Below are 24,798 nucleotides of genomic sequence, written 5' to 3' on the forward strand. Positions count from 1 at the left end.
GAAATACCCAACCTCCATCAAAGCAGGACATACTCAAAAAATTTAACCAGGAGATGTCTCAGAAACCTAGATTAACCACCAACCTCAAGAATGGTGAAGATGGGAATGGTTGTTGTTCCATTGATAATGAGGCTCCGAAGAAGAGAGCTATGTCGTCGTCCATATGCCAGTAGTATGTGATCCGAAGCAGGCGAAAACTGCAAAAGAGATCCAAAGTAAGATGGGGAGAGTCCATCAAGGTGAGGGAAACAAACACAACCATCCTGCAGATAAACCTGGATGGACGTCAGGCAGTGAGCTGCTCTGATAGCTCTTGATGCAAGTTCTTCCCCAAACCTGCAGACAATTCAGATGTCAAAGAAACCAAAAACTAGTTGAATGTTTTTGTAGCAAGAACAACAAAAAGTAACAGAAATCAACAAGAGATGGCTTACGTCGCCTCTTCAAGGGAGTATATGCGAAGCTCATAAATAACCTGCTGAGCAGACATTGAATGTCGAGTGGGAGAGCTGGACAAGGAAGCCTCATTCGATGGGTTTCTCAGAAAAACTAACGCTTCAGAATCAGCAGGAGGTAGAACGCATGCTACGCAAGCTGCCAAAAAGCGTCCGCATGGCGAAAAGTGTGCTCCCATTTCACTGTTACCAAAAAGCTTTTAATATACAAAAAGATCCTTACATGCAGTGGCTAACTTTTAAACCAGGGATAGTCTAATTACCTGCATAGCACTGCATGTGGAATGGTTAGTCGGCATCTCCCAGGATCTAGGACTGCACTTGGATTCTTGATATCATGGGGCCAAATTCTCAGTTTCACTGTACAGGGCAGTTCTGCAGCAGCTGCTGCTGCTGCCATAGTAGATGTATCAGCTGCTATCATTCCCAAATTAGGATCCCTACTAGCAAAACCGTGAAGAACCCCCACATGCACAGAGCCAGGTCCTCCAGGGCCAGATGTGGCTAATCCTCTGTGCCCAGCTCCTCGAGAGCGACTTGCTCTAGAGTTTCCGGTTCTTGGAAGATTTCTTGCGGCACCAGAAATTCCAGTCAACCCATGCCGATGCTGATGCTGCAAACCTCTTGACTCAAAAGGTATGCTAGGAACCACAAGTATGCCGTGTTGAGGAGCTTGCAGATTGGGCTGAGCCATACCTGCCTGTGTTTGACCCATGACCCAACCCTGCAAAAAAGGTAATTCCCAACCAGACGACTCGCCAACTTGGAAAGGTGACTGTGACATGGCTGGCATGTTGTCACCAACCAGCACTTGAATATTTACATCATTCCAGATTCCAGAATTGGGCCAAATACCTGCCGCATCCACTGGTCCTTCAGATACATTTGAGGGTAGATTAACTCCCAGCAACGAGTCCCTCGTTTCACTTCTTGGTAACACCCTGGTTAAATTAGGATAAACATTCTCCACACCTGAACTTACAGGATTTCTGCTTCCTTGCCCTTCCGTGAACGCCTGTCCCTCTGCTGCCCTTAGAAGCATATCCACACCCGACTCCATAGCATTACTGGCCTCTGGCAAATAAGAAAGGTGAAAGCTCGATTCATTTATGTACGTTTCAGCCTGAATGTCGCCTTGAGCTGGCCTTGGAGAAGCATCCATTGGCACAGCTTCTGAATTAAAGCCAGAAAACTCCAAAGTATCGCTTTCAGGTAGAAACGTATCTGTATCTGGTAAAGGGGTCTGCTGCACGCCATTAGAATCCATCATCTCATTATCCATCTGCACAGCACCATAATTGTTGTCACTGACCCAAGCTGCCGGCCAAATCCAGGCAGGAGCAGGCAAAGCAGCGTCAGCATTTAAACCAGGTAAATTCCCCCGCTGGCCTGAATCAGATGCAGGTTGTTGGACAGGGGTGAAGAATATAGCAGGTCGAGGATAATGAAGATATCCAGCTGAACTAGCGAGAGTCATAGGACAATCAGGTGCATCTAATCCATTCACCTGCCATGAGCATTGGACTATAACTAAGAAAGGCCAATACATGCCCCAGATCCAATTTAGAGAAACTCAAACCTTACCTCTGCAGTAAGTAGAAGAGGGGCCCCATGGGGATGGAAGTGTACAGCACGTAATGAGCGTCTTGTTCTCAACACAATGGAAGGGGAAGCTGTGTCTTCTGCATGCCTGTTATATTGCCATATGTATAGCTGCAGCAGCAAACCATTTAAGAGTTAAAAACAAAGACGTTGCCAGGCTCAATAACTAAGTACAAACAAGTCCTCGACTGCAATTGTAAGTGACAGCTGCCTCTTATGAAATAATGGACCTTAACAGCTGCCTTTGTGAAATAGCTATATGACCGATAGGGAAACATAAACCTTATGAACCTCAATTGGATTTCAAGGATTCTGTATTACAGAACGGAAAGCAGTACTGTTGCTCAGGTCCCATCCAGATGAGCATCTATAAGTATACCATACCCCCTTGTCCGTCCTTACCCTGAGACCTTGATATCATCTATTTTATTTATATTAGCCAGCATCCCCTTTCGTCTATTTTCTTTTACGTTGTGTGGTCTGGTTGGCAATTTTCCAGAGCCCCACCAAATTAGAGAGATCTTTTCAAAAACTCAATCCCCAAACAGTGTCCAAATCAATATCCTAGATTGCTAGGTTTCAACTTCGATAAATCAAGTTTTCAACTTTGAAAATTGACAATCACAAATTTTGCATTTCTGTAGTGATTGTCCCCTTAATTATTTTCTATTCACATTCTATGCTCTGGCATTTTCTATAATCATTTCCTTTTCATAACTCTCATCAAGTTAAAATGCCAGTGTTGTATCTCCAATGCTTTCAAGTGCTCAAATACCACTGTGTTATATTGCCGATCGGAGTTTTGACCATATCTGGGCTCTCCACTACAGGAAGAAAAGTGCTTCTAGAAGTGCATAAACAACACCATGAGCTTCTATCGACAGAAAAACACAGCATAATATCAGTACGGTGTGCAGACAAACCTTGTGGCCTGATGCAACAGCTAGTAGATCTCCTTGAGCATGAAAAGCAATGGAAGCAATAGGCCTGTCTGCAGAAGTTTCACATAAAGATGCGTAAATGTCTACATTTAGCAAGTGAACACCACAACACCAAAGAAGATGAGACTTACAAAAATCATGTGAAGAAATGCACTCAGCTGTATTTGCATCCCAAATCTTCACTTCATTGTCAAGGCTGCCACTTGCTAGCACATCTGATCGGCTAGGGTGAAAACGTACCTATCACAAGTTAATGTGAGAAGGGTTAAAACAATCGAATAAACACAAATAACACCTATAATTGAGAGAGCAATCAAAGTTGAATTACCTAAAAAACAATTTAGATTTGTTACCTAAAAAGCCTAAAAAGAAAACGGTGGCTCCTCTTTTAAATATATCAATAGTACCAAGATTCTCCCACCAACCAAACTTTGTATTTCCCCTACCCCGGACAGAGGTAAAACCTCCTCCCTACACTCTACGTCAAAACTACCCTTCATTTGCTCCACCTAGCACCCACCTTCTCCATCTCCTCCCTGGCCATCTCTTATGTTCATGCAGCCCCCAAGGGATAACAAGAAGTGTTGAGGATAATGAACGACCGGATTCAAGCATTCACACGCTCCCATAGCTTCGCTTCCACAGGGTCCTTTGGCTTTTGAAAGCTGCTTGAAACAAAGCCTCCAAGCTCGTAAGAGTCAAAGACCGCCATCATGGTTGCTTTCCGAATGGCATAGTTCTCTCCATTCAATTGCCGATCCAAGGGACCAATATCCCCGCTCCTCGTTGAGGGGTGATTCACCACCACCACCGACCGCATCCACATGATGTACTTCGGTATCAAGGACCGAATTCTTGACAGAGACATCACTCCTCTTCATGGTGTTGGAGAACTTGGGCATGTGACGAGGCTAGGTCGAGGTAGAAGAGAGAAAATGCAAATCTGCCCACTACATCAGTGAAATACACAGGAAAAATAGAAAACCATCTCTTTTCGTCGTGGAAATTCAGCACCAAAAACTCGCACAAATCACCAATCCGATTCAAGAGCACACCATGGGTTTGATACCATGTCAAAGGTGCAACGGAAAAGGGTGAATCGGGTGTAAACTTGTCTGCAACCGCGAGCAAACCTCCTCTCATGACCAAGCAGCCAAAGGATCTCAGATCTATCGCGATAGATCTCTTCGTACTCAAGCTCCTAGTGCGAAAATCCCACCATACGGACACGGGAATGACTTGCAAGCAATGTCACATCGTAAAGGGTGTGTATACCGTGAAGAAAGGGAGCGCTAGCAAGAGGAAGTGAGATCGTAGGGAGAAAACAAGAGAGAGAGAGAGAGAGATGGTGGAGAGAGGCCGTGCACACCAAAACACTAGAGAGGTGTGTGTGTGCCCAAAACACTGGATCTCTGCACTAAACAACACGCCAAAGGTACAACCACGAGGTGGCGCCGCGGGGGGACGGGGGGGGGGGGGGGAGACATATATAGGCAATGTAACAAACTTGGACACCCCAAGTCAAGATTCTACCGCGACACAACAGAGATTCACTTCAAAACAGTTCACAAAGACGACACAGCCCAGTGTAGTTCCGTGCCCAGAGGTATTGGCCCCAAAGACTGGCGCCCCTTTCGGTATTTCTTTTTATATTAATCTGTGTTCAAAGTACAAGAGAGTCGACAGGCGCTCACTCTCAGACTCTGCGTCCAGATGCTCTGAGTAATGAGACCCAACCCACTTATTTATTGGTACAAGGGATGCCCAAAAGCAAAGCCCCAAAATCTTTTAACGCAAAAGCAATTGGTCTTTCCAAAAGCTTCTAGAAACAACCAGTGCAATTTACGCAAAGCGTACAGATTGCCACGTCATCAACATAATTTTGGAAGAACTGTACGGACAGTCCAGCGCAATTTCCTGCGGAATTTCCGGGCTACCACGTTAGCATTCACCCACGTCATCATTTCAGCCTGCCGGTGCATTTCATCAAGGGCCCCTCGTCCTGTGGTCAGAAGGGTGCCACGTCACCAGTTTGTGACAGGCAATGATCAGAATTGCCCTACCTAGCTGAAAACCCCACGATCCTGATAAATGGCAAAAATGCTAATAAATATGTAAACTCATTATAAGTGACCTAACACGCATATTTAGTAGCAGAACTGCAGAACACTAACCCCGGGAAACCCAAAGAACGGGGGTATCGACTCCCACCTCAAGCCAGCCTATTAAGCAACATTGTGGAGTGCATCGCCGAGAAAGATACGTCTACCTCAGATACGGCCAGGTTAGCCACAAAACAGCCCTCGCTCCCTAAACTGCTCTTGGGAGATACAAGAGCCACCACCGAAGAGGAATCTGAACTCTAACAATTTGTAAGTTGGTAAACCTTCTAATTTTCCTCCTTTTCTACTAGGGTTTAGGCACCTTGGTTGGGATCTTACAAAAATCAATGAAGTTAATTTGATATCCCTAAGGTCACTCCCAAAGTCATTCAATGTTTCTCATTTCACAGATAATCATAGATGCAAGTAACTCTCATAAAAGATGAGAGAATCTCTGCACGACATAGAGGATTCTAGCTCTGACAGAGGAATTGGCATGGACTACCTTGCTAGGGTGAGAGAGTCTGTGACTAATCAAGCGAATGCGTCTATGATCTCGACGCAAAAACCCTACCCCTAAAACCCGTCACAGCAAACATTGTTGGGGCAAGAGAGAGAGAGAGAGAGAGAGAGAGAGAGAGAGAGAGAGAGAGAGAGAGACCCAAGGGGGTCCCCACCAACCCTTTCAAGGGCCCCCCACACAATTGCCAATGTGGTGTTTGCTTTTGATTGCGTAAATGGAATGTACACACATGCAATACCTCGAATGCAAACTCTATTGACTCAAGTGGGAGAAGTCGCCGAAGTAACTCTTCAAGATGAAGTGCCTCCGGGCTGATTTGATGCACCTTTGGATCCATCTCGATGAGGGGGGTTTGACGGCCACCAAGGGTGGATATGGGACTGAATGCACTCCCAATGTGAGAGGAAACAAGGGCTGAAAACTGGCTACAAAAATGCAGTCAATCTGTCGGGCACAACAGGGCTGCAAACGCAGGTGAGGATGGAGCCGAGAATGGACAGCAACGGGAGCACTTGATGCGGGGAGGGAATGGCCAGGATAAGGCTCAATGGGCTACCGAAGTACCGGGCTGCAGCAGGGAGATCATCATTAGCAGATCCATGACATTTTTGGCGATGGAAAGGGCTGAAAACTGAAAACGTTAGGCTGATCTGTTGCTCTAGAAAATGTTGGGCTGATCTGCGATGTGGAGCAAGAAAACGCCAGGCATGTAGATGCAAGCTGGCATTCCCAAACTTATGCAAAAACACTGGCCAATGTGCTCCTTTAATATTGTCTTTTGAGTGGGATTTTAGGTCAAGTAGGGGAAAATGTGCAAATGTGCGCACGTGGAAGTTCTGACAATAACTCATTATTCTAAGACAAGTTTGACGAATAGACTGCACCAACAAGTTCCTCTAACCTAGACCTACATGCACGTCATGTCAGATGCCCACCGAAGTGTAATAACATCTGTCAAAACGCTTGTACAATCCATTTATGCAAGAGGGTTCCAAAACTAGAAAACCTAATCTAATGGACCCGTTCGAACATGCAAGTTCTACGAACAGGATCACAAAACTACCAGTACAGATCCTCCCAGGGTTCTACACACTCCTATCTAGAAATAGGTACAAAATTGTCTCTAGAGGTCGATGAAGCATGTCCAGGTGGCGCACACAACCATGTGCACCTAGCATTAAAGGCCCTTGGCCTCAAAAACCATTTGCAGTGAAAAGCTTCACATCTAAAATCTCCCGTGGCCCCAAAACGTTGGCGCCCCTTCCGATATTTCTTTTATATTGCTTGACAACAGGTTTAACACTTGGGTAGCTCTGCCTTTACTTCTGCACAAGCGAGAATGCCAAAAAGAGAGGCCCCAATAAATATTTAAAGGCCCTTGGCTTAAAAAAGCATCGGCAATTGAAAAGCTTCACATCTAAAATCTTCCCAGAGCAAAATCTAGCATCCAACAACTGTTTTCACGTTTTACAATAGTCCATAAAGGCCTTTGCCACATCAACAGCAACTTCCATAAATCGTGGCCAGGTCTGTATGTGACAAACTTGGACACCCCAAGTCTAGATTCTGTCGCGACACAAAAGAGATTCACTTCAGAACACTTCACAATTCAAGAGTCGACACGGCCCGGCGTAGTTCTGTGCCAAGAGAGATTGGCCCAAAGACTGCCTTTCGGTACTTTGTACAACTCCCACCGGTGCTCGCTCTCAGACTTTGCGTCCAGATGCTCTGTGTTAGGAAATATGACGTAGCTAAGTAGATAATTGAGTAGATTACTTAATGGAGAGAGATAATTTACACACACAAGAGATTATAGAGTAGAGAGAGAGAGAGAGAGAGAGAGAGAGAGAGAGAGAGTACACACGATATACGTGGTTCACTCACTGTGGGCTACATCCACGGGAAAGCAGCCAGTTAATGGCTTTAGTACTTCAAACAAGAAGTATGTTACATAGGGATTATACCCTTAATAGAGCTCCCGCCTTACTTCACTCTCACCACCTCACACCCACCTTGTTGCATCAACTTCAGACTATCAAATATGTGTAGAAATGGCTTCCTTTTATAGGCCAAAAGGGCCGCCCTCTCTCATGAGAGGCAGCCATGTGTAGCCGCCCTTGTGTAGAGATAAGTCCAAATCGGACCCTCCAATCCGCCCATGTGTGGCCACCCTTGAGAAGACAAGTCCTCCTTTGAAATCGACCACTGGCCATTGACTTTCGACTTCCGGCCACCAACCGACCGATCGTTTTTCGACCACTTTCCGCCGGCCGGTCATAATATTCCGACAAACGTGAAAATTTCGGTTTCCGACGAGTGATTTTTATTTCCGGCGAGTGATTTTTCTTCACGCACGATGGCTTCTCCTCATAATGGAAGCCTTACAAATGTGCGTTTTCAGCACAGAAAATTACAAGGGGTAAATCAGGCTCCATACTTAACACTCTGAGAAGTGAGACCCTTGGGTCACTTATAAATATTACAAGGGATGCTAAAAGCAGAGCCCCAAAAGCGTTAAACTCAAAAGAAATCGAGTCCCAAAAGCTTTTGACTCAATATCTGCCAGCAGAAAGCAGCAACGCAAATTACAAAAATCCATAAAGTGGACACGTCAACATGTCAGCGCAAAAAGCGGACGTCTGTACAATGCCAACGTCAAAAGGTTCATACGCGGCGACGTCAACAGGTCCGTATAGTGCCACGTCAACAGTCCGCACAGTCTCTGTTCGCAGGGTCATGCCACGTCATTAGTTTGTGTTCATAACTGTGTTGCAGGAAACGGCTCCCAAAACCTCTAGAAACGCGTTTCTACGTTTCTAGTGGGCTACACGTTTCCAACTGCCTCAAAACGCGTTGAAATGGCTCCCACTTTTCTCCTTTAAAAAAAGTCAAGCTTGCATTAGTTTATAAATTAAAAAAAAGTCAAGTTAAATAAAGCCTCCCTATTTAAACTGGCCACCCATCGTTAAAAAACAATCCCTACTATCAGTGGAACTGGTCCTCTGCACAACACAGAGAGAGCTCCATAAGTTTACAGAATTCTCTTCCCGGCACAATTGCAAGCGATCGGTCTTCCATGTGTGCATGCTAATGAAAGAGGATGATGCAAATCTTGTTAGAAAGTTTGCTTTTAATGTAATTGTCGATATATCTTTGTGTTTGGCTACTCTCTATTGGGTATACCCCCGCCGTTTCCTTGTCCTGGCAAATGCCGTTTCATGTTCTTTTGGTAGGTTGACGTTTCCAGTTCGAAAACGTTTCGTGCAACAGGGTCATGCCATGTCATCAGTTTGTGACATACCCCCCTCTTGAAAGAATGGTAATCGCCCTCGATTATGCCTGCAAAACAAACAAAGGCCATAAACCAATTTAGTAGACACTACTCTAAGTACTGACGCACTAGACACGACACATCTAGCACTTGTACAAAGACGATAGACACATCATTGCACATGACATCACAGGACATCCCAGGACAAATCAATCACAGAAAAACTCATTCCAAATCTCAGACCATGACTGCTAGCTACGTAATTAGTAACCGCATCTAGATCCATCCCGGACCTCACTGATGCCGGATTAACTAATCCTTATTGCGATCATGTCTATAGAGATTTATGATACCGAAATGTTGCAGTCGTTTCGTCTTTCAGTTCCTGCACTAAACAACTCACATTGGCACGCGGTTGCAGTTCTCGTCATCATTCCACCTGCAGACAGATGGGCAATCTGAGATTGCAAATTCAATTGTTTTGGATTTATTGAAAGTCTTACATCTCTAACCAGAAGACTCAATGGGAATTTTTTTTGGCCTTTGATGGAACTTGTCTACAATAACACGGTTCACTCTTCGACAGGGGAGGCGCCATTTGAGATAATTGAAGGTGCTCAAAAGGTTCCACCCTTTCTCAGCACTAAAGACAAGAGTTTTGGACCTGACCAGTACACGAGGGACTTGGACACTGAGACGATTGGGTGCTCTTACGTTTTGAGAAGGCAAAAAGGAGCGGCTTTTTCCAAACCTTCGCACGAGGTATTATGGCCCTTTCCGGATTAAGAAAAGATAAATGATGTCTCCTTTTGACTCAAGTTGCCCGATACTTGGAAGATTCACAATGCATTCCTTGTGAGTCTCTTGAAACCTTTTAAAGGTGAGGTGCCAGTTGATGGGGAGCCTGATGAGCAACCCAAAGTGGAAGAGAGCGAGGAGATACTCGAATTTGAACAGATTTTGGCACACAAAGAAATAAAGATGAAAGGTAAAGTGATTCGGCGGTTCTTAGTTAAATTCAAGAACTATCCGGCATTAGATGCGAAGTGGATGGAGGAGGAGGACCTAGCAAATACTCCTCCGATTTTGGAACTTTACCTTGAAGCATTCGGTTTAGCTACGTCTACTCCGATAGATACCGCAGGTCAACAAGGTTGAATTTGGTGTAGAGGGATTGCACGAGGGGAGTCACTCTGCTCCTTTGTCACAGATTACTTGGATTGAATAGAGTCATTGATGTCCCCTTTGGGTTTCAGGGATACTTTTGGGCTGACAGAATTCTACTCTATGACTTTATGAAATAGAATTTTCGAAATTGAACATGAATGATGTGTACTCTCTCATATAGTTCTGAGTTCTCCCAAATAGCCCTCTGTTGGGTGCAACGGAAGTGAATGTTGAACTTTGCTCAAGATGAGTGCTCTGAACTATGCTCAAGGTTCCTTTTACTTACAAAAGGGAGAGAGCCCTTGGCAACAAGCCTTGCTTTGTACTTTGGCTGACTATCATGAGCGGTGATCTTATACCTGTAAACCCATTTACAAGGTAGAAGTTTTTTGCCCCGTGGTAATTTAACTAGCTTCCATGTCTGGTTTTTATGCAGAGCTATCATCTCTGACTGCATGGCCAATTGCCAATTCTCGGAGTCCTTCATTTGCACTGCTTCCTTGTAACATGAAGGCTCATTGCAATCAGTCAACATGACATAGTTCATAGATGGAACAAACCTATCAAGAGGTCGCGTGACACGTCCAGATCTAAGCACCATAGGTGGCTCAGGCTCAGCCACAACCTGTGGTTCCACTCTATCCTGTCCTTGCTCCTCTTGAGCCCTGACATTTTGTCTTGCACGCGCAGGTCCATCTTCTTGGAAGACAACTCTTCTAATCTCCTCAACCCCCTTCCGTTCCTTTAGTAGAGAGTGCAAATGATCACAAACAAAGACACGCCTTTCTCAAAAACTGGCTCGTTGCTGCTCGCACCCGCCCCCTCTCCCCCCCTGCGCCATCGCCCTCCCTCACACCCTCACGCTGCTCTCCCACTTGTCCACCTCGCGCTGCCCCCTGCCCTTTGCGCTACCCCTGTTGTTGCCCACTACCCAGCTCAGCCAACTCCCCCTGCCACTCCCCCCCCCCCCCCCCCCCCCCTCGCACTGCCCCCCGTTGCTGCCCACTGTCCAGCCAACCCGAAGCAGTTCCCGCAGTCAACCACGCCAGCCCGCCCCCTCCCACTGTCCGCCCCCCTTGCCTGCTTTTTACCGTTAGCCTTCTCCCTCTCCATTCTTGCTTGACGGGCTTCGCCGGCACCATTGACGTGCTCGGTCCAGCAGGTCTTCCCCCCCTTTTTTGTCGACGATCCTCCGCCTTTTTTTACCAATAGCAGACACAGATGGCGGCTCATGCTCCACCGCAAAGGGACTCCAATGAAGCCCCCTCGCCCGACCCCGCTAAGCCCACCATTCGACTTGCTCTCTCGCCGACAGAGCAAGCGAGCCTAGCCGCTGAGGTAGAGCGATTGCAGGCGACTTCGGTCATCTACAAAATTCTCGGCACCCGACCTAGCAGAGGAGAGCTGCGAGACCTTCTCCAGGCTCGCCTTCTCGCAGAGGTGGGCAAGATCTTGGATGTCCAGATTCTCGGACGGGGGTACTATCAGATCGAGTTCGAGACCTCCGAGACGGCTTCCAAGGTCATAGCTATGAGTCCACTGGCCATCCGAGCATCACGCGCCCACTTTCGACAGTGGCGATATGGTTTTGACCCGACTTCGGATGTGCTAGTAGAGGAGGCAGACATCCCCATCTCAGTCTGCTTTCCGGGTTTACGGAGGGAGTACCTACCACTTCTTTCCAGGATTGGCTCCGCCATCGGGACTGTCTTGGAGACACCTCGTACGGCAGCATCAGTAGTTGCCAAGGCGGCTGGCATCCCCTCGGTTTGGTAGAGATACCCACACGCTCCCAAAGGTCATCCTTCTGCCTCAGGTGAGTGGGGGTTGGTTTAGACAGAGTGTGAAGTACTCGGGCCTCCCGAACCAATGCTTCATTTGCCGACAAATGGGCCACCTAGCGAAGGCATGTTCACGGAGGAGGCTACGACCTGCACCTCAGCCTCAGCCCCAACCTGCCCAGGCTGGGCCGCAGCCACAGTCAGCGGCACAGCGCACAAATTCAGAGCCACCCTCCGAGCCTACGGCTCCAGCAGAGGAGGGGTGGCAGTAGGCCCGTGCCCGTCGACGCCAGGGGCCACAGCGACAGCCTGGCACTCAGAGTGGCCCTCAGGTGCCTACTCAACAGCAGTGGGTTCCCACGGGGAACCGCTTTGGTCCTCTTGAGCAAGAGGAGTCCCCTACGCCAGCCTCCACCTCCGCTTCACCCTCGACAGCCGCTCCCCCTTCAGAGTTCCCCTCCTCCTCCTCATCCTCCCCCCCGCCCTCTGCTCCCCTCGCCTCTCCACCTCGCCCCTCTACCTCTGTCGCCCCACCCCGCTCCTCTTCTCCTACGCTCCCCCCAGCTCCTTCTCTCCCCCCCTCCTGCTCCAGTTCCACAGTCGACTCAGGAGACTGGTCCCTCGCCAGCGGCTAGGAGATCTCTTGGCAACGCCTTTGCCACGAGTCGCCTAGCGAGAGAGGGTCAGCCCTTCTTGCGGCCCCCTCTGCAGATTCAGACATCCTCCCTTGCAGCTATCCCTCATGGTCTGACGAGCATTGACCTTCGACGCCGCTGAGACTTCTTCGACTACGGGTTCACTCGCTTTCTCGGCGATTCCGCAACAGACCACGAGGCAGCCTGCTTCAGGGTCCATGCTTTGTTCCTCGCCGCTAGGGGGACAGAGGCCTTGGACTCAGCAGTTGGTTTCTCCTTTCCCCTTTGTGGTAGGGCCGAGACAAAGTGGTCCCTCGACTCAGTGTTGGGATGGTTGCATACACAGGTTCTCGAGTTCTCTCATCACATGGGAGAACTTGGAGTTACAGATTTGCTGCAGACTTTGTGGCCACTGGCCAAGTTTGCGGTGACACCCCCAGACTCAGCAGGATGTAGGCACATTGTGGTGTACTTCTTTGCTGATACGCAGTGTTTGCCTTACTATGTATACATTCATGAGGACTCCTGGACAGAGGAGGTTGCTTTACGCACGGCTCGCTCTGCTTGGGCTTGGGCTAGGCACTCAGAGCAGTCTCGCCTATCTAGAGGACGCTCGGATGCGGATTACTCCCCATCCAGGCCAGCCTCGAAGATAGCCCGTCTTGCTGCTGCGGCAGCATCTGTTCTCTCTCGCTCCCCATGAGGATCGTCTCGTGGAATGTGCAGGGACTAGGTGGGCCCCAGTTTCAGCGACAACGGGGCCGATTGCGTCAGGAGCTTCAGCGTTGCCTTGTGGGAGGAGAGATTGATCTCCTTATGCTTCAGGAGCACCATCTGTGTGAGAGCCGCATTCGACGATGTGGTCAGATTTTGCGTGGACGATATGATACCTTTTGGTTAGCTGCTTTTGGACCTGGAGGTGGGGTATGTATGACTATTGCGGATTCATTGCAGCAGGCCATTGTGGGCAGAGGGATTATTGTTGCAGGCAGGGCTCAGTGGATTCTATGCAAGTTCAGGGTGGCCTTGTGGGCTTCCTGAACATCTATGCGCCCAATGTGGCGAGTGCTCGTGCAGAGTTTTGGTCACAAATTGTTCGAGTCTTTGCCGCACGCTGACCATTGGTGTGTAGGAGGGGACTTCAACATGTTGGAAGACCCTTCTGACAGGATTGGAGGCAACCATGCTACTGTGCATGGAGTCGAGTTACCAGCTTGGGAGAGGTTGTGTATGACTTTGAGGGTCTCGGATACATGGCAGCACTCTGGCTTTGTGAGGCCTCCAGCCAGTCTTGCCTTCTCTAGATCGGACCGCAGAGTGGGAGGAGTGAATCTATCGCGGATAGATCGCTTCTACACTAGTGACCACTTCAGTGACTTAGGGGGATCAGTGGGCATCCTGGCAGGGACATCCTTCTCGGACCATGCACCAGTGATCCTCACAGTGGCAGACAGGCAGAGGAGTGGGAGCACGATGCTTCACATCCCAGAGCGGGTCTTGTTGGACTCAGCACTCAGAGAGAGGGTAGAGGCTCTCTGGACAGAGGGCATGGACAGCCAGGTTCTACCTGCAGACAGAGTGGCCTTAGGCCTAGCTCAGCTGAGCCACTTTTTTCTCCAGGAGTCTCTGGCTCACCGAGCTGCAGCGAGAGAGGAGGAGCAGCGTCTCAGACAAGGCATTGCTTCACTACAAAGGATGCAGGAGCAGCATCCAGACAGTCCATGGTTGGAGGAGCAATTACAGCAGGCTCGACAGGAGCTTGCTAGCACAGAGGAGAGGCGTCATGAGTTTGCCTTTCACCGACAGGCATCTCAGTGGACTCAGGTGGGTGACAGAGTGACAGGAGCTTTTTTTGAGACTATGGGACCTCGGCACTCGCATGCCAAGGTCAATTAGTTGAGGAGACCCGATGGGTCAGTTGTTTGTGAGCCCGAGGATATGCGTGCAGTTGCTACTGACTTTTACCGTGAGTTACTGTCGGCTGAACCCCAGTCAGAGCGGCAGGATGCATGCAGAGAGCAGGTTTGGGCACAGATGCCTTGTCTTGTGACTGAGGAGATGCGCCACAGGCTAGAGATGCCACTTCAGCTTGAGGAGCTGCACACGGCTCTTAGGGCCCTCCCTCGTGGTAGCTGTCAAGGTGAGGATGGGCTGACTCCCAGCTTTTTCTTAGAGTACTGGGACCTCCTTGGCCCAGATCTTTGTAGTGCCTTTCAGTACATTTTGCACATAGGAGAGATGCCTAATAGCATGATGCCTGATAGCATGAGTGAGGGCTTGATTTACCTCATTCCTAAGGAGGGTGGCTCCTTGGATGAGATTCGACAGTGGCGCCCCATCACCATCCTCAACTCAACCTACAAAAATCTTGCCAAGGCTCTTAGTTTGAGGATTCAGCCACTTTTGGAGAGCCTTATACATGGGACTCAGACAGGTTTTGTCAAGGAACGCAGTATCCTTGACAACATCTTCACTTTCTGGGAGGCTTCTGCCCTGGCACGGCTCCGTGGGGAGGACCTTGTGATTCTTCTTCTCAATTTTGAAAAGGCATATGAGAGAGTTGACTGGGACTTTCTAGAGGGCACTCTACGCACGATGGGCTTCTCACATGCTTGGATCAGAGGGGTGGCAGCTTTGTACAGACAGGCTCACAGTCAGGTGCTTTTGGCAGGAGGTAGAGGTGAGCGCTTCATGCTCACAAGCTCGGTCAGACAGGGTTGTCCTCTTGCCCCCTTTCTCTTTCTGTTCTATGCGGAGGCGATGAGCAGATTTTTGGTGTCACGGCAAGTTGGTTTGAGGGGCTTAGCACTCCCTATTCGGGGAGATGAGCTACTGGACGCTGAGTTTGCCGATGACTCAGCCTTGTACTTAGAGGGCCAGGAGGCCAATCTGCACAAATGTGAGCAGGCTTTGGAGACCTTCTGTTGTGCATCGGGCGCACTGATCAACTGGAGAAAGACAATGGCTTTCTCGGTTGGTAGTGCTCCTGTGCCAGATTGGATGCCAGGAGAGGGTTTCAGGTGGATTCCCCCAGGGACTGTGAAACCGGCCTGTTCAATCCAAAAAGGGCGGTAGACTTTACTTTAAACCTTGATTTAGCTTTCACCCATTATTAGTCGTCTATTTTACCTGTACTTTCAAGACACAACAAAGGGGAGAGGGATACAGGCTGCTAGATTGCACCTGTATGAGTGGACAGACACCAGATTGGCCCCTAACTTAGGCGCCCCTTTCGGTATTTCTTTATTGTTCAAAAGAGGGAATAAACACTGTGGTTCCTACAAGCTGCCCCGCACAAACTCGGCTGAATTTCCACTGTTCCAGCCTGATTTCGGCAGCATAACTGTACTAGAACCCTTCACGGTCAGTATTCCCACGCATTGACTGACTTTCCCGACGCATACGGGCACTTTGCAAAACCTGGCGAGAATCTGCAGCACGCTGAATTCTCTGTTTTCAGCCCTGAAAATGCGCCAGATCGCCTGTACAGCGGTCCCCTTGCGTCCCCGAACCTCCTGGGGGTATTAGGGTCCGTTTAGGGCCAAAACCCTAAACCTGCAAAAATACACAGCAGGCTGTAATTCACTGTTTCGGGCTCCGTTTCGCGTGCCGGTCGCATCCCTAGCAAGTCCTCGAGCTCCCGCACCTGTAGGGCTACTTGCCCTTTGAATCGGACGAGATTTCTGGCGTGAAACCTCTCCGAATTCACCTGTACCTGCGGGGGGATTAGCCGCTAGCTAATCCAGTACCTGTGCAAGAGGCTCTTGCCTCGGCAATCGCGCATGAACCCACACAACTGTACATTGGTCAAATGAAAAGCCCACTAGAGGGGCATAACATACTGCCAAAGGGGAGAGAGAGGGCAGTGCGTAGCGTGCAGGGCATCACTCCTGGCACCGCACTGTGCATAAGAGGGAAAGCAAGCACTCCATAGCTCTTAACCTGTGACAGAGACTTGCAAAATGAGCCTCCCAACTATAAATCACGTTTTTGCCTTCTCTATAAGTAGTAAACTGGCCTCAGAGTGCCAAGTGTCACTCATTTGTGCATTTTCCCGCTTTAGACCCTCGGGTCTAAAAATATCTCACCTGCAGCCTCTGTTGACTTGGCCACAGAGTAACAAAATGATCCCCATGTCAAACTGCACGTAATGACGCGAAGACATTTTCAGGTCCCAAAATAGCAGTTCCCTAAATTTTAGGAGATGCTGCCATTGTATCTTTCTAGGTCATCCGACCCTCTTTGTACACTGCGGCCACATCCAGAACTGAAATGTAGCCTCTGTAGCAAAGGATTCCACTTTGGCTAGTCAATGACCCCACTTGGCTAACCATAGTCCTTGTCCAACCTTAGTGCTCTCTTGCCCTCAGGCCCGGACTCCCTCTGGACAGTTCCACACTAGCTATGCAATGCAGGGCAGTTAGATTTCCCGAGGGGTGTTTCCAAAAAGTGAAAGTAAATAGATAATAAGAAAGAAATCAACAAAAAGGATAGATAGTAGTCACACGCTGGTGACATACCCCCCTCTTGAAATCTCAAACGTCCTCGTTTGCATCTATGTCGTCCATGCTTACTGTCAACACTGATGTATTCAACACCTGTCGACACATATACGACACATACATGCTCATTGTCAACCCTCGTGTATTCAACACCTCGTCGACTCATGTATTGCTTGCGTGTGAACCCTGTCCCAATGACATAGTGGTAGCTTCGCACTCTGCCATTGCTTTGAGTCACGAACTTTCCAATGACAAAATGGTAGCTGCACATTTTGCCACTGTCTTATAGTACACGTTGGATCCCGTAACACTTTCGAGCATATCCAAACCGACAGTTTAAGAATGCAGTTACACATGTACTCTTTAATAGAAGCAATCACTGTATCCTTGACAAACTGACAAGAAATACTCACTTCTATAGCACTAATCAAACTTTTGGACATTCCATAAGAGCAATTGCCAAACTGACAATCTGTACAGCTCTAACATTCATGTAACAGGTATTTCATTTGAGCTCACTTTAAATACCATGTACATCATTTGTTTCAGAAGCCATTGTCACACTGACAATCCATTTAGCTTTGAAACTCAAGGGGTCAAGGTAGGTTGCAAATCGAAGGCTTCCAGGTAAAGTGATAACACAGTTGGTGACTCTGCAAGTTCACCTTCTTCCATCCACTTAGCATCCATTGGTGGATAGTTTCTGAACTTTACCAAGTAACGCCTAGCAACCTTGCCTTTCACTTTCCTTTCTTTGTGTGCCAAAATCTGTTCAGGGACCAAGATCTCGTCAAGTTCCTCGACTTCCGGCTGATCTTCAGCTGGCATATCTTCTGGCACATCACCCACATAGGGTCTGAGAAGACTCACATGAAACGCATTGTGAATCTTCCAACTGTCAGGCAATTTCAGCCTATATGCAACATCACTGATTATGTCGCACACTTGAAAAGGCCCATAGTAACGCATGCTGAGCTTTGGAAACAATCTTTCCTTGCCCTTCATCTTCTTTAACCTTGCCTTTTCAAACCGTAGAAGCACCCAATCACCAAGTGAATATACCACTTCACGACGGTGACGATCAGCTGCTTTCTTTTGTTTTGCCTGAGTCCTTTCTAAGGCCACTTTGACCTTCTTGTACATTTCATCCATGTCCTGAACATACTTATCTGCTTCAAATATCTTGTCCTTTGTATGCAGTATGGGAGGAACTTTCTTGCCACCTTCAACTATTTCAAAAGGTGCCTTGCCAGTTGATGAATGCACTGTATTATTGTATGCATACTCCACCAATGGCAAATACTGCTCCCACTTTCCTTTATGCTCTGACACATAGCACTTCAGCAGATCTAGGACAGTAGAATTTGCCTCTTCTGACTGCCCATCTGTTTGAGGATGAAATGACGAAGAGAATTTGAGCGTGGTACCCATATTCTCAAACAAGCCTCTCCAGAACAAACTAGTCATGCGTGGATCACGGTCGCTAATAATCGACTGTGGCATGCCATGATACTTGAAAATATTGCTCATAAACAAGCGTGCCATCTGATCTGGCTTTATCTTCTTCCTGACAGGAATAAAATGAGCCTGTTTGCTGAATCTGCAAATAATGGTCCAAATACCATCATTTCCTGTCTGCGTTCTCGGAAGATCAAAGATAAAATCCATAGCAATACTTTCCCATGGTTTATCTGGAATAGGTAGTGGTTGCAATAACCCTGGTGCCTTTTGCCTGTCAAACTTGACCTTTTGGCATATTAGGCATTCTCGCACAAAGGCATCCACATCCCTTCTCAATGTAGGCCAATAGAAGAATGTCTCAACCGCTTTAACTGTAGCATCAATACCACGATGCCCTGCATACGGTGGGACATGACTCTCTTCCATAACTTTGCGTCGCAATGGCTTTGTGACACACATTCTGCCATGCATCATCATGAACCCGTCTTTAAGAAGATAATGTTCATGACGTTGTCCATCCATTAGTTGCTCGAAGACCCTTGCAAAATCTTCATCATTTGCATACTGTTCTCTCATATCATCAAGTTCATGATGATAAGGAATCGACACAGCTGAAATTTGTGGCTTCCTTGACAAGGCATCAGCCACAACGTTCTTCTTGCCTTCCACATGCACAATCTGAAAATAGAACATGGACAAGATATTTGCCCATCGCATATGCTTTTCAGATAACTTTGTCTGTGTCAAGAAGTATCGCAAGGTCTGATGGTCCGTTTGGACAACGAAATCTGCACCTAGCAGGTAGTGTTTCCAACTTAAGAGCGCATGAATCACAGCCAGTAATTCTTTCTCATAGACCTGCATGGTCATCTCTGGCCCTTGCAAAATTCTGCTCTCATAGGCTACTACCCTGCCATCTTGCATTAGCACTGCACCAATGCTACTACCGCAGGCATCACACTGGACCACAAATGACTTCCTAAGATCTGGCAACACAATGACTGGATCCGAAGTCATCTTTTCCTTTAAGAGATTAAAAGCTGAAATCTCTTTTTGTGTCCATCTAAAGGTGACTGCCTTCTTTTGAAGAGCATGTAAAGGTGAAGCAATCTCAGCGAAATTTCGGATAAACCTTCTGTAATAGGAGCATAGTCCCAAGAAGCTTCGGACATCATGCACCGTCTTCAAATTTGGCCATGACTTGATCGCTTCGACTTTTGCAGGATCCATTCTGACACCATCCTTTGAGACAATGTGTCCCAGAAAGTGAATCTCTTCCAGAAAAAACTCACTTTTCTTTGCATTGATGAGCAACCTATGACTGCGTAGCTCTTTGAACACAATGGCCAAGTGATGCCTATGCTCCTCTTCATTCTTTGAGTAGACTATCATGTCATCAAAGAATGTACCAACAAACTGCTGGTGTGGACGGAAAATTCTGTCCATCATCCTATTGAACGTAGCAGGAGCATTTGTGAGACCAAAGGGCATCACTAAAAATTCGTAAAGGCCAAACGTTGTTCTAAAAGCAGTCTTGTGCACATCCTCTGATCTAATGCGGATCTGATGATACCCACTCTTTAGATCTATCCTGCTAAACATAGCTGCTCCTTCTAATTTGTCCATAATATCATCAATTCTAGGTATAGGAAACCTATTCTTGATGGTATTCTTGTTCAGTGCACGGTAGTCGATGCACATACGCCATGAGCCATCCTTTTTCTGCACCAACAACACTGGAGAACAGAATGGAGATGAACTGGGCTGAATCAGCCCTTTTTCTAACAGCTCCTGTACTTGGCCCATTATCTCTTTCTGCTGAGCCGCACTAACCCTGTACGGAGGCTTATTTGGTGGGCTACAGCCTGGCACCAAATCTATCGCATGGTCCTCGGGTCTCTCTGGCGGTAATTGAGACGGTAATGAATCGGAAAAACAGTCACTATACTGTTGTAAAAATATTGACCTTTCTTTATCTAGCACAGATAAATTTGATTCATCACAATCTGACACTTCACGTGCAAAAACCAAGTACGCAGAAAGATGCTTTTTCATTACAGAAGTAATAGCAGAAGCTGATACAGTAGGAATAGACTCCGCTTTAAGCTTTACATCCAGAATGTGAGTCTTTCCCCTGCTCTGTACAGTGATCTTTTTGTTGTAGGCATCCATGATTCCCTGTACACGAAACAACCAAGGAATACCTAACAACACATCACATCCGTCCAGTGGCATGATGTAAAATTCTTCAGCATCTACATAGGACTGGATATGTAGACGCAACTTTCCAATGATGGGTGTCACAGCCTCTGTATGGCCAGGACATGCCAAACCTGCCTCTGCTGTATACCCCATCTCTTCAGGTCTGATTCCCAACTTTGAAGCCAATTCTGGGGAAATAAAGTTGGCTTTGGCACCTGGATCAAAGAAGATAAGCACTGTTTGATCCCTAACCTTTCCCCATGCTCTGCAAAGCTCACTTGCATCTGAATTTGGCTTGTCGCCCACCATATCTGGCACTAGACCAGCCATGGGCTTCTTTCCTTTCTTGTCTTCCTTGTCTTCAGAATCAGCTGGCCTTTTCTTTGTAGGACAGTTGTAGGCAATGTGGCCAGGCTGCTCACATATAAAGCATTTGTTCTCTGTCCTCAGGACCTTCTTTTGCTCTTCTGACTTGCGAGGAAAACGTCTTTTCCATTTCTTTGCTGGTCCTTTTTCTGATTCAGCCGTAGCTTTGTCTTTCCCTGTGTTGGCCGACTCCTGAGTCCCTTTAGGAGCCTCATTGGGAACGTGCTTCTTGGCTGAATTTTTCTTGCCTGATCCTGCCTTGACGCCAGTGTTAAATTCACAATCTTCTCCCTTGAGCAAACCATTGCCAGTGTTTGCTACCTCGATGAGCTGCGTCAAAGTAGTGACTTTTGTCTTCGTACAGTACTTTCTCAATCCTTTAGGTAGGCCACAACAGTATTTTTCAATCTGTTCTGTCAATGGCACAAACCTATAGGAAGTTACTGGAAGTAGAGCTTTCCAAAACTTCCGATTGTAATCATCCAGATTTCTGCAAGTGGCAGCATTAAGCTGGTGCCATTCTGTCATGACATCTGCTTCGAAATCATCAGATAACCATGCTGCTGCAAAAATCTGCTTGAAGTAAATCCATGTGGACGGAGCTTGCCCTTGAAGCAATAAAGTTGTCCACCATTGTCCCGCATTCCCTGTCAAGAAAGTGGCTGCCTTGCGGACCTTTGAAGCCTCTGTAAAGTTTCCCCCTGCATAGGCCTTGTCAAGCTGCTGGAGGAATGAAAGAGCCTTCTTCCTGTCATCAAACCCTGTAAAGGTCGTGAATGACACTCCTTTGCCACCTTCTTTGTACGGAGTTGGCCTCTCCAGCGGCGTTAAATTGTCATATGGAAGTGACTGAAACATGGGAACACTATTAGGGTTCATTTGTGTTCCTTGGCCGCTATTAACTTGACCTGGAAATGCCATATTTGGCTGCTGATTTGTAATTCCAGCCATACCAAAATTTGCTTGTGGCATCCCAAATTGTCCCTGAGTGCTTTGAAACCCTGGTTGCATACCCATGACACTGTACATGGGGTTAGGCATCATCGTTTGAGCACCCTCAAACACTGTTCCTGGCGTATAAAACTGATTTCCAGGTGCATGACCAGCCATGCTTTGGAATACGGATCCACCTCCAAAATAGCCAGGGTGTACTGAAGGTGGTGGGAAGACCTGTTGCATAGCCTGTGAGTTGCTTCCCTGCCCATTAGAACCAACTATAGGCTGCTGAAAGGTGGCGGGCTGAATTGGTACAGCTTGAAAAACTGGCATCTCAGCCACCTGTTCTTGCACCTTAGGCATACGTTGTGGAGACTGCATGTTCTCCGTCAAGTGTACAGGTGTTTCCATTGACTGTGCGGTATGAATCACCTGTGCTCGAGCCTTAACAGGCTTTTGAATATGATCCAGTGACCCAACTTGCTGAGACGGAACAAGAGGTTGCAGAAAGGCTAAAAACCTTGGGTTCTGCATTACTTGTGTGAACATAGCCACAGCAGTAGCCAACTGGGTCCTGAATATATCATCATCAGTCTGTGGTGGTCTTGAGGACTCACCCACTTCATGTGTCTGTTGACCCTGTGAAGAGGAAACCTCTTCAGTCACATCATCTGGTCTGTCAGCCATAATTGCAATTCCCTATGTCTGGTCTATGATCCCCTGTGTCTTCAAGCCGAAAACTGCCCAAGGCTCACTTCTATGGGAAAAAGTGATTTAATCCCGTCGATGGAACCATGAAACCGGCCTGTTCAATCCAAAAAGGGCGGTAGACTTTACTTTAAACCTTGATTTAGCTTTCACCCATTATTAGTCGTCTATTTTACCTGTACTTTCAAGACACAACAAAGGGGAGAGGGATACAGGCTGCTAGATTGCACCTGTATGAGTGGACAGACACCAGATTGGCCCCTAACTTAGGCGCCCCTTTCGGTATTTCTTTATTGTTCAAAAGAGGGAATAAACACTGTGGTTCCTACAAGCTGCCCCGCACAAACTCGGCTGAATTTCCACTGTTCCAGCCTGATTTCGGCAGCATAACTGTACTAGAACCCTTCACGGTCAGTATTCCCACGCATTGACTGACTTTCCCGACGCATACGGGCACTTTGCAAAACCTGGCGAGAATCTGCAGCACGCTGAATTCTCTGTTTTCAGCCCTGAAAATGCGCCAGATCGCCTGTACAGCGGTCCCCTTGCGTCCCCGAACCTCCTGGGGGTATTAGGGTCCGTTTAGGGCCAAAACCCTAAACCTGCAAAAATACACAGCAGGCTGTAATTCACTGTTTCGGGCTCCGTTTCGCGTGCCGGTCGCATCCCTAGCAAGTCCTCGAGCTCCCGCACCTGTAGGGCTACTTGCCCTTTGAATCGGACGAGATTTCTGGCGTGAAACCTCTCCGAATTCACCTGTACCTGCGGGGGGATTAGCCGCTAGCTAATCCAGTACCTGTGCAAGAGGCTCTTGCCTCGGCAATCGCGCATGAACCCACACAACTGTACATTGGTCAAATGAAAAGCCCACTAGAGGGGCATAACATACTGCCAAAGGGGAGAGAGAGGGCAGTGCGTAGCGTGCAGGGCATCACTCCTGGCACCGCACTGTGCATAAGAGGGAAAGCAAGCACTCCATAGCTCTTAACCTGTGACAGAGACTTGCAAAATGAGCCTCCCAACTATAAATCACGTTTTTGCCTTCTCTATAAGTAGTAAACTGGCCTCAGAGTGCCAAGTGTCACTCATTTGTGCATTTTCCCGCTTTAGACCCTCGGGTCTAAAAATATCTCACCTGCAGCCTCTGTTGACTTGGCCACAGAGTAACAAAATGATCCCCATGTCGAACTGCACGTAATGACGCGAAGACATTTTCAGGTCCCAAAATAGCAGTTCCCTAAATTTTAGGAGATGCTGCCATTGTATCTTTCTAGGTCATCCGACCCTCTTTGTACACTGCGGCCACATCCAGAACTGAAATGTAGCCTCTGTAGCAAAGGATTCCACTTTGGCTAGTCAATGACCCCACTTGGCTAACCATAGTCCTTGTCCAACCTTAGTGCTCTCTTGCCCTCAGGCCCGGACTCCCTCTGGACAGTTCCACACTAGCTATGCAATGCAGGGCAGTTAGATTTCCCGAGGGGTGTTTCCAAAAAGTGAAAGTAAATAGATAATAAGAAAGAAATCAACAAAAAGGATAGATAGTAGTCACACGCTGGTGACAGACTGCAGTTCGGTACTTGGGTTGTCAGGTTGGTTTGGACTTGTCCCCCGAGCAACAGATTGCTCCTCTTCTCCTGTCCATCAGGAGAAAGCTGCTACATTGGAGCTCAGTACGACTTTCGCTGGCTGGTAGAGTAGTAGTTGCCAACCAGGTGTTGTTGGCGACTATGTGGTACATCACTTCTTGCTGGATCTTCTCGAGTTCTTGTATCAGCCAGGTAGAGAGGCTGATCAAGAACTTCCTTTGGTCAGGTCATGACACTCAAATTGCCCGAGCCAAGGTGGCTTGGTCGGTCATCACACTTCCTTGTTCTCAGGGAGGGCTTGGGATCATTGAACCAGCACAGCAGAGCAGAGCCCTTCTTGGGAAGTTCGTAGTCAGAGGACTTCTTCCAGGAGAGGGGCCCTAGAAGGAGTTCTTGCTGCAGAGGCTTCGTGCCAGGGTGCCTCAGTCAGGAGGTCCTTGGCAACCTTCGACCATATGGATCTTTACAGAGTTGCGCCGAGTTGGTTTGAGCAGGAGACTGGAGGACCGCTTCGCAGTGAGTTTGCTTCGATCTTGGGAGCTCTTACAGCGTGGCCT

The 24,798-nt window shown here is 47.7% G+C and overlaps 1 protein-coding gene across 1 annotated transcript in view; it reads right to left on the reverse strand.

Moving 5' to 3' along the window:
- The window catches only part of LOC147450617 (uncharacterized), a 63,847-nt gene that overhangs the window by 1,029 nt on the left and 38,020 nt on the right, over positions 1–24,798 (reverse strand). The window contains exons 6-12 of the mRNA XM_086519778.1: positions 3,130–3,238; positions 2,981–3,048; positions 2,040–2,168; positions 719–1,962; positions 435–638; positions 276–336; positions 84–197 (exon numbers count right to left, since the gene is read on the reverse strand). Of these exons, the coding sequence (XP_086375904.1) occupies positions 84–197; positions 276–336; positions 435–638; positions 719–1,962; positions 2,040–2,168; positions 2,981–3,048; positions 3,130–3,238 (1,929 nt within the window). The remainder of the gene's footprint in view (positions 1–83; positions 198–275; positions 337–434; positions 639–718; positions 1,963–2,039; positions 2,169–2,980; positions 3,049–3,129; positions 3,239–24,798) is intronic.

The sequence above is a fragment of the Adiantum capillus-veneris genome, chromosome 9 (assembly GCF_014529385.1).
Source record: "Adiantum capillus-veneris isolate H3 chromosome 9, ASM1452938v2, whole genome shotgun sequence".
Lineage (NCBI taxonomy): Eukaryota > Viridiplantae > Streptophyta > Polypodiopsida > Polypodiales > Pteridaceae > Adiantum > Adiantum capillus-veneris.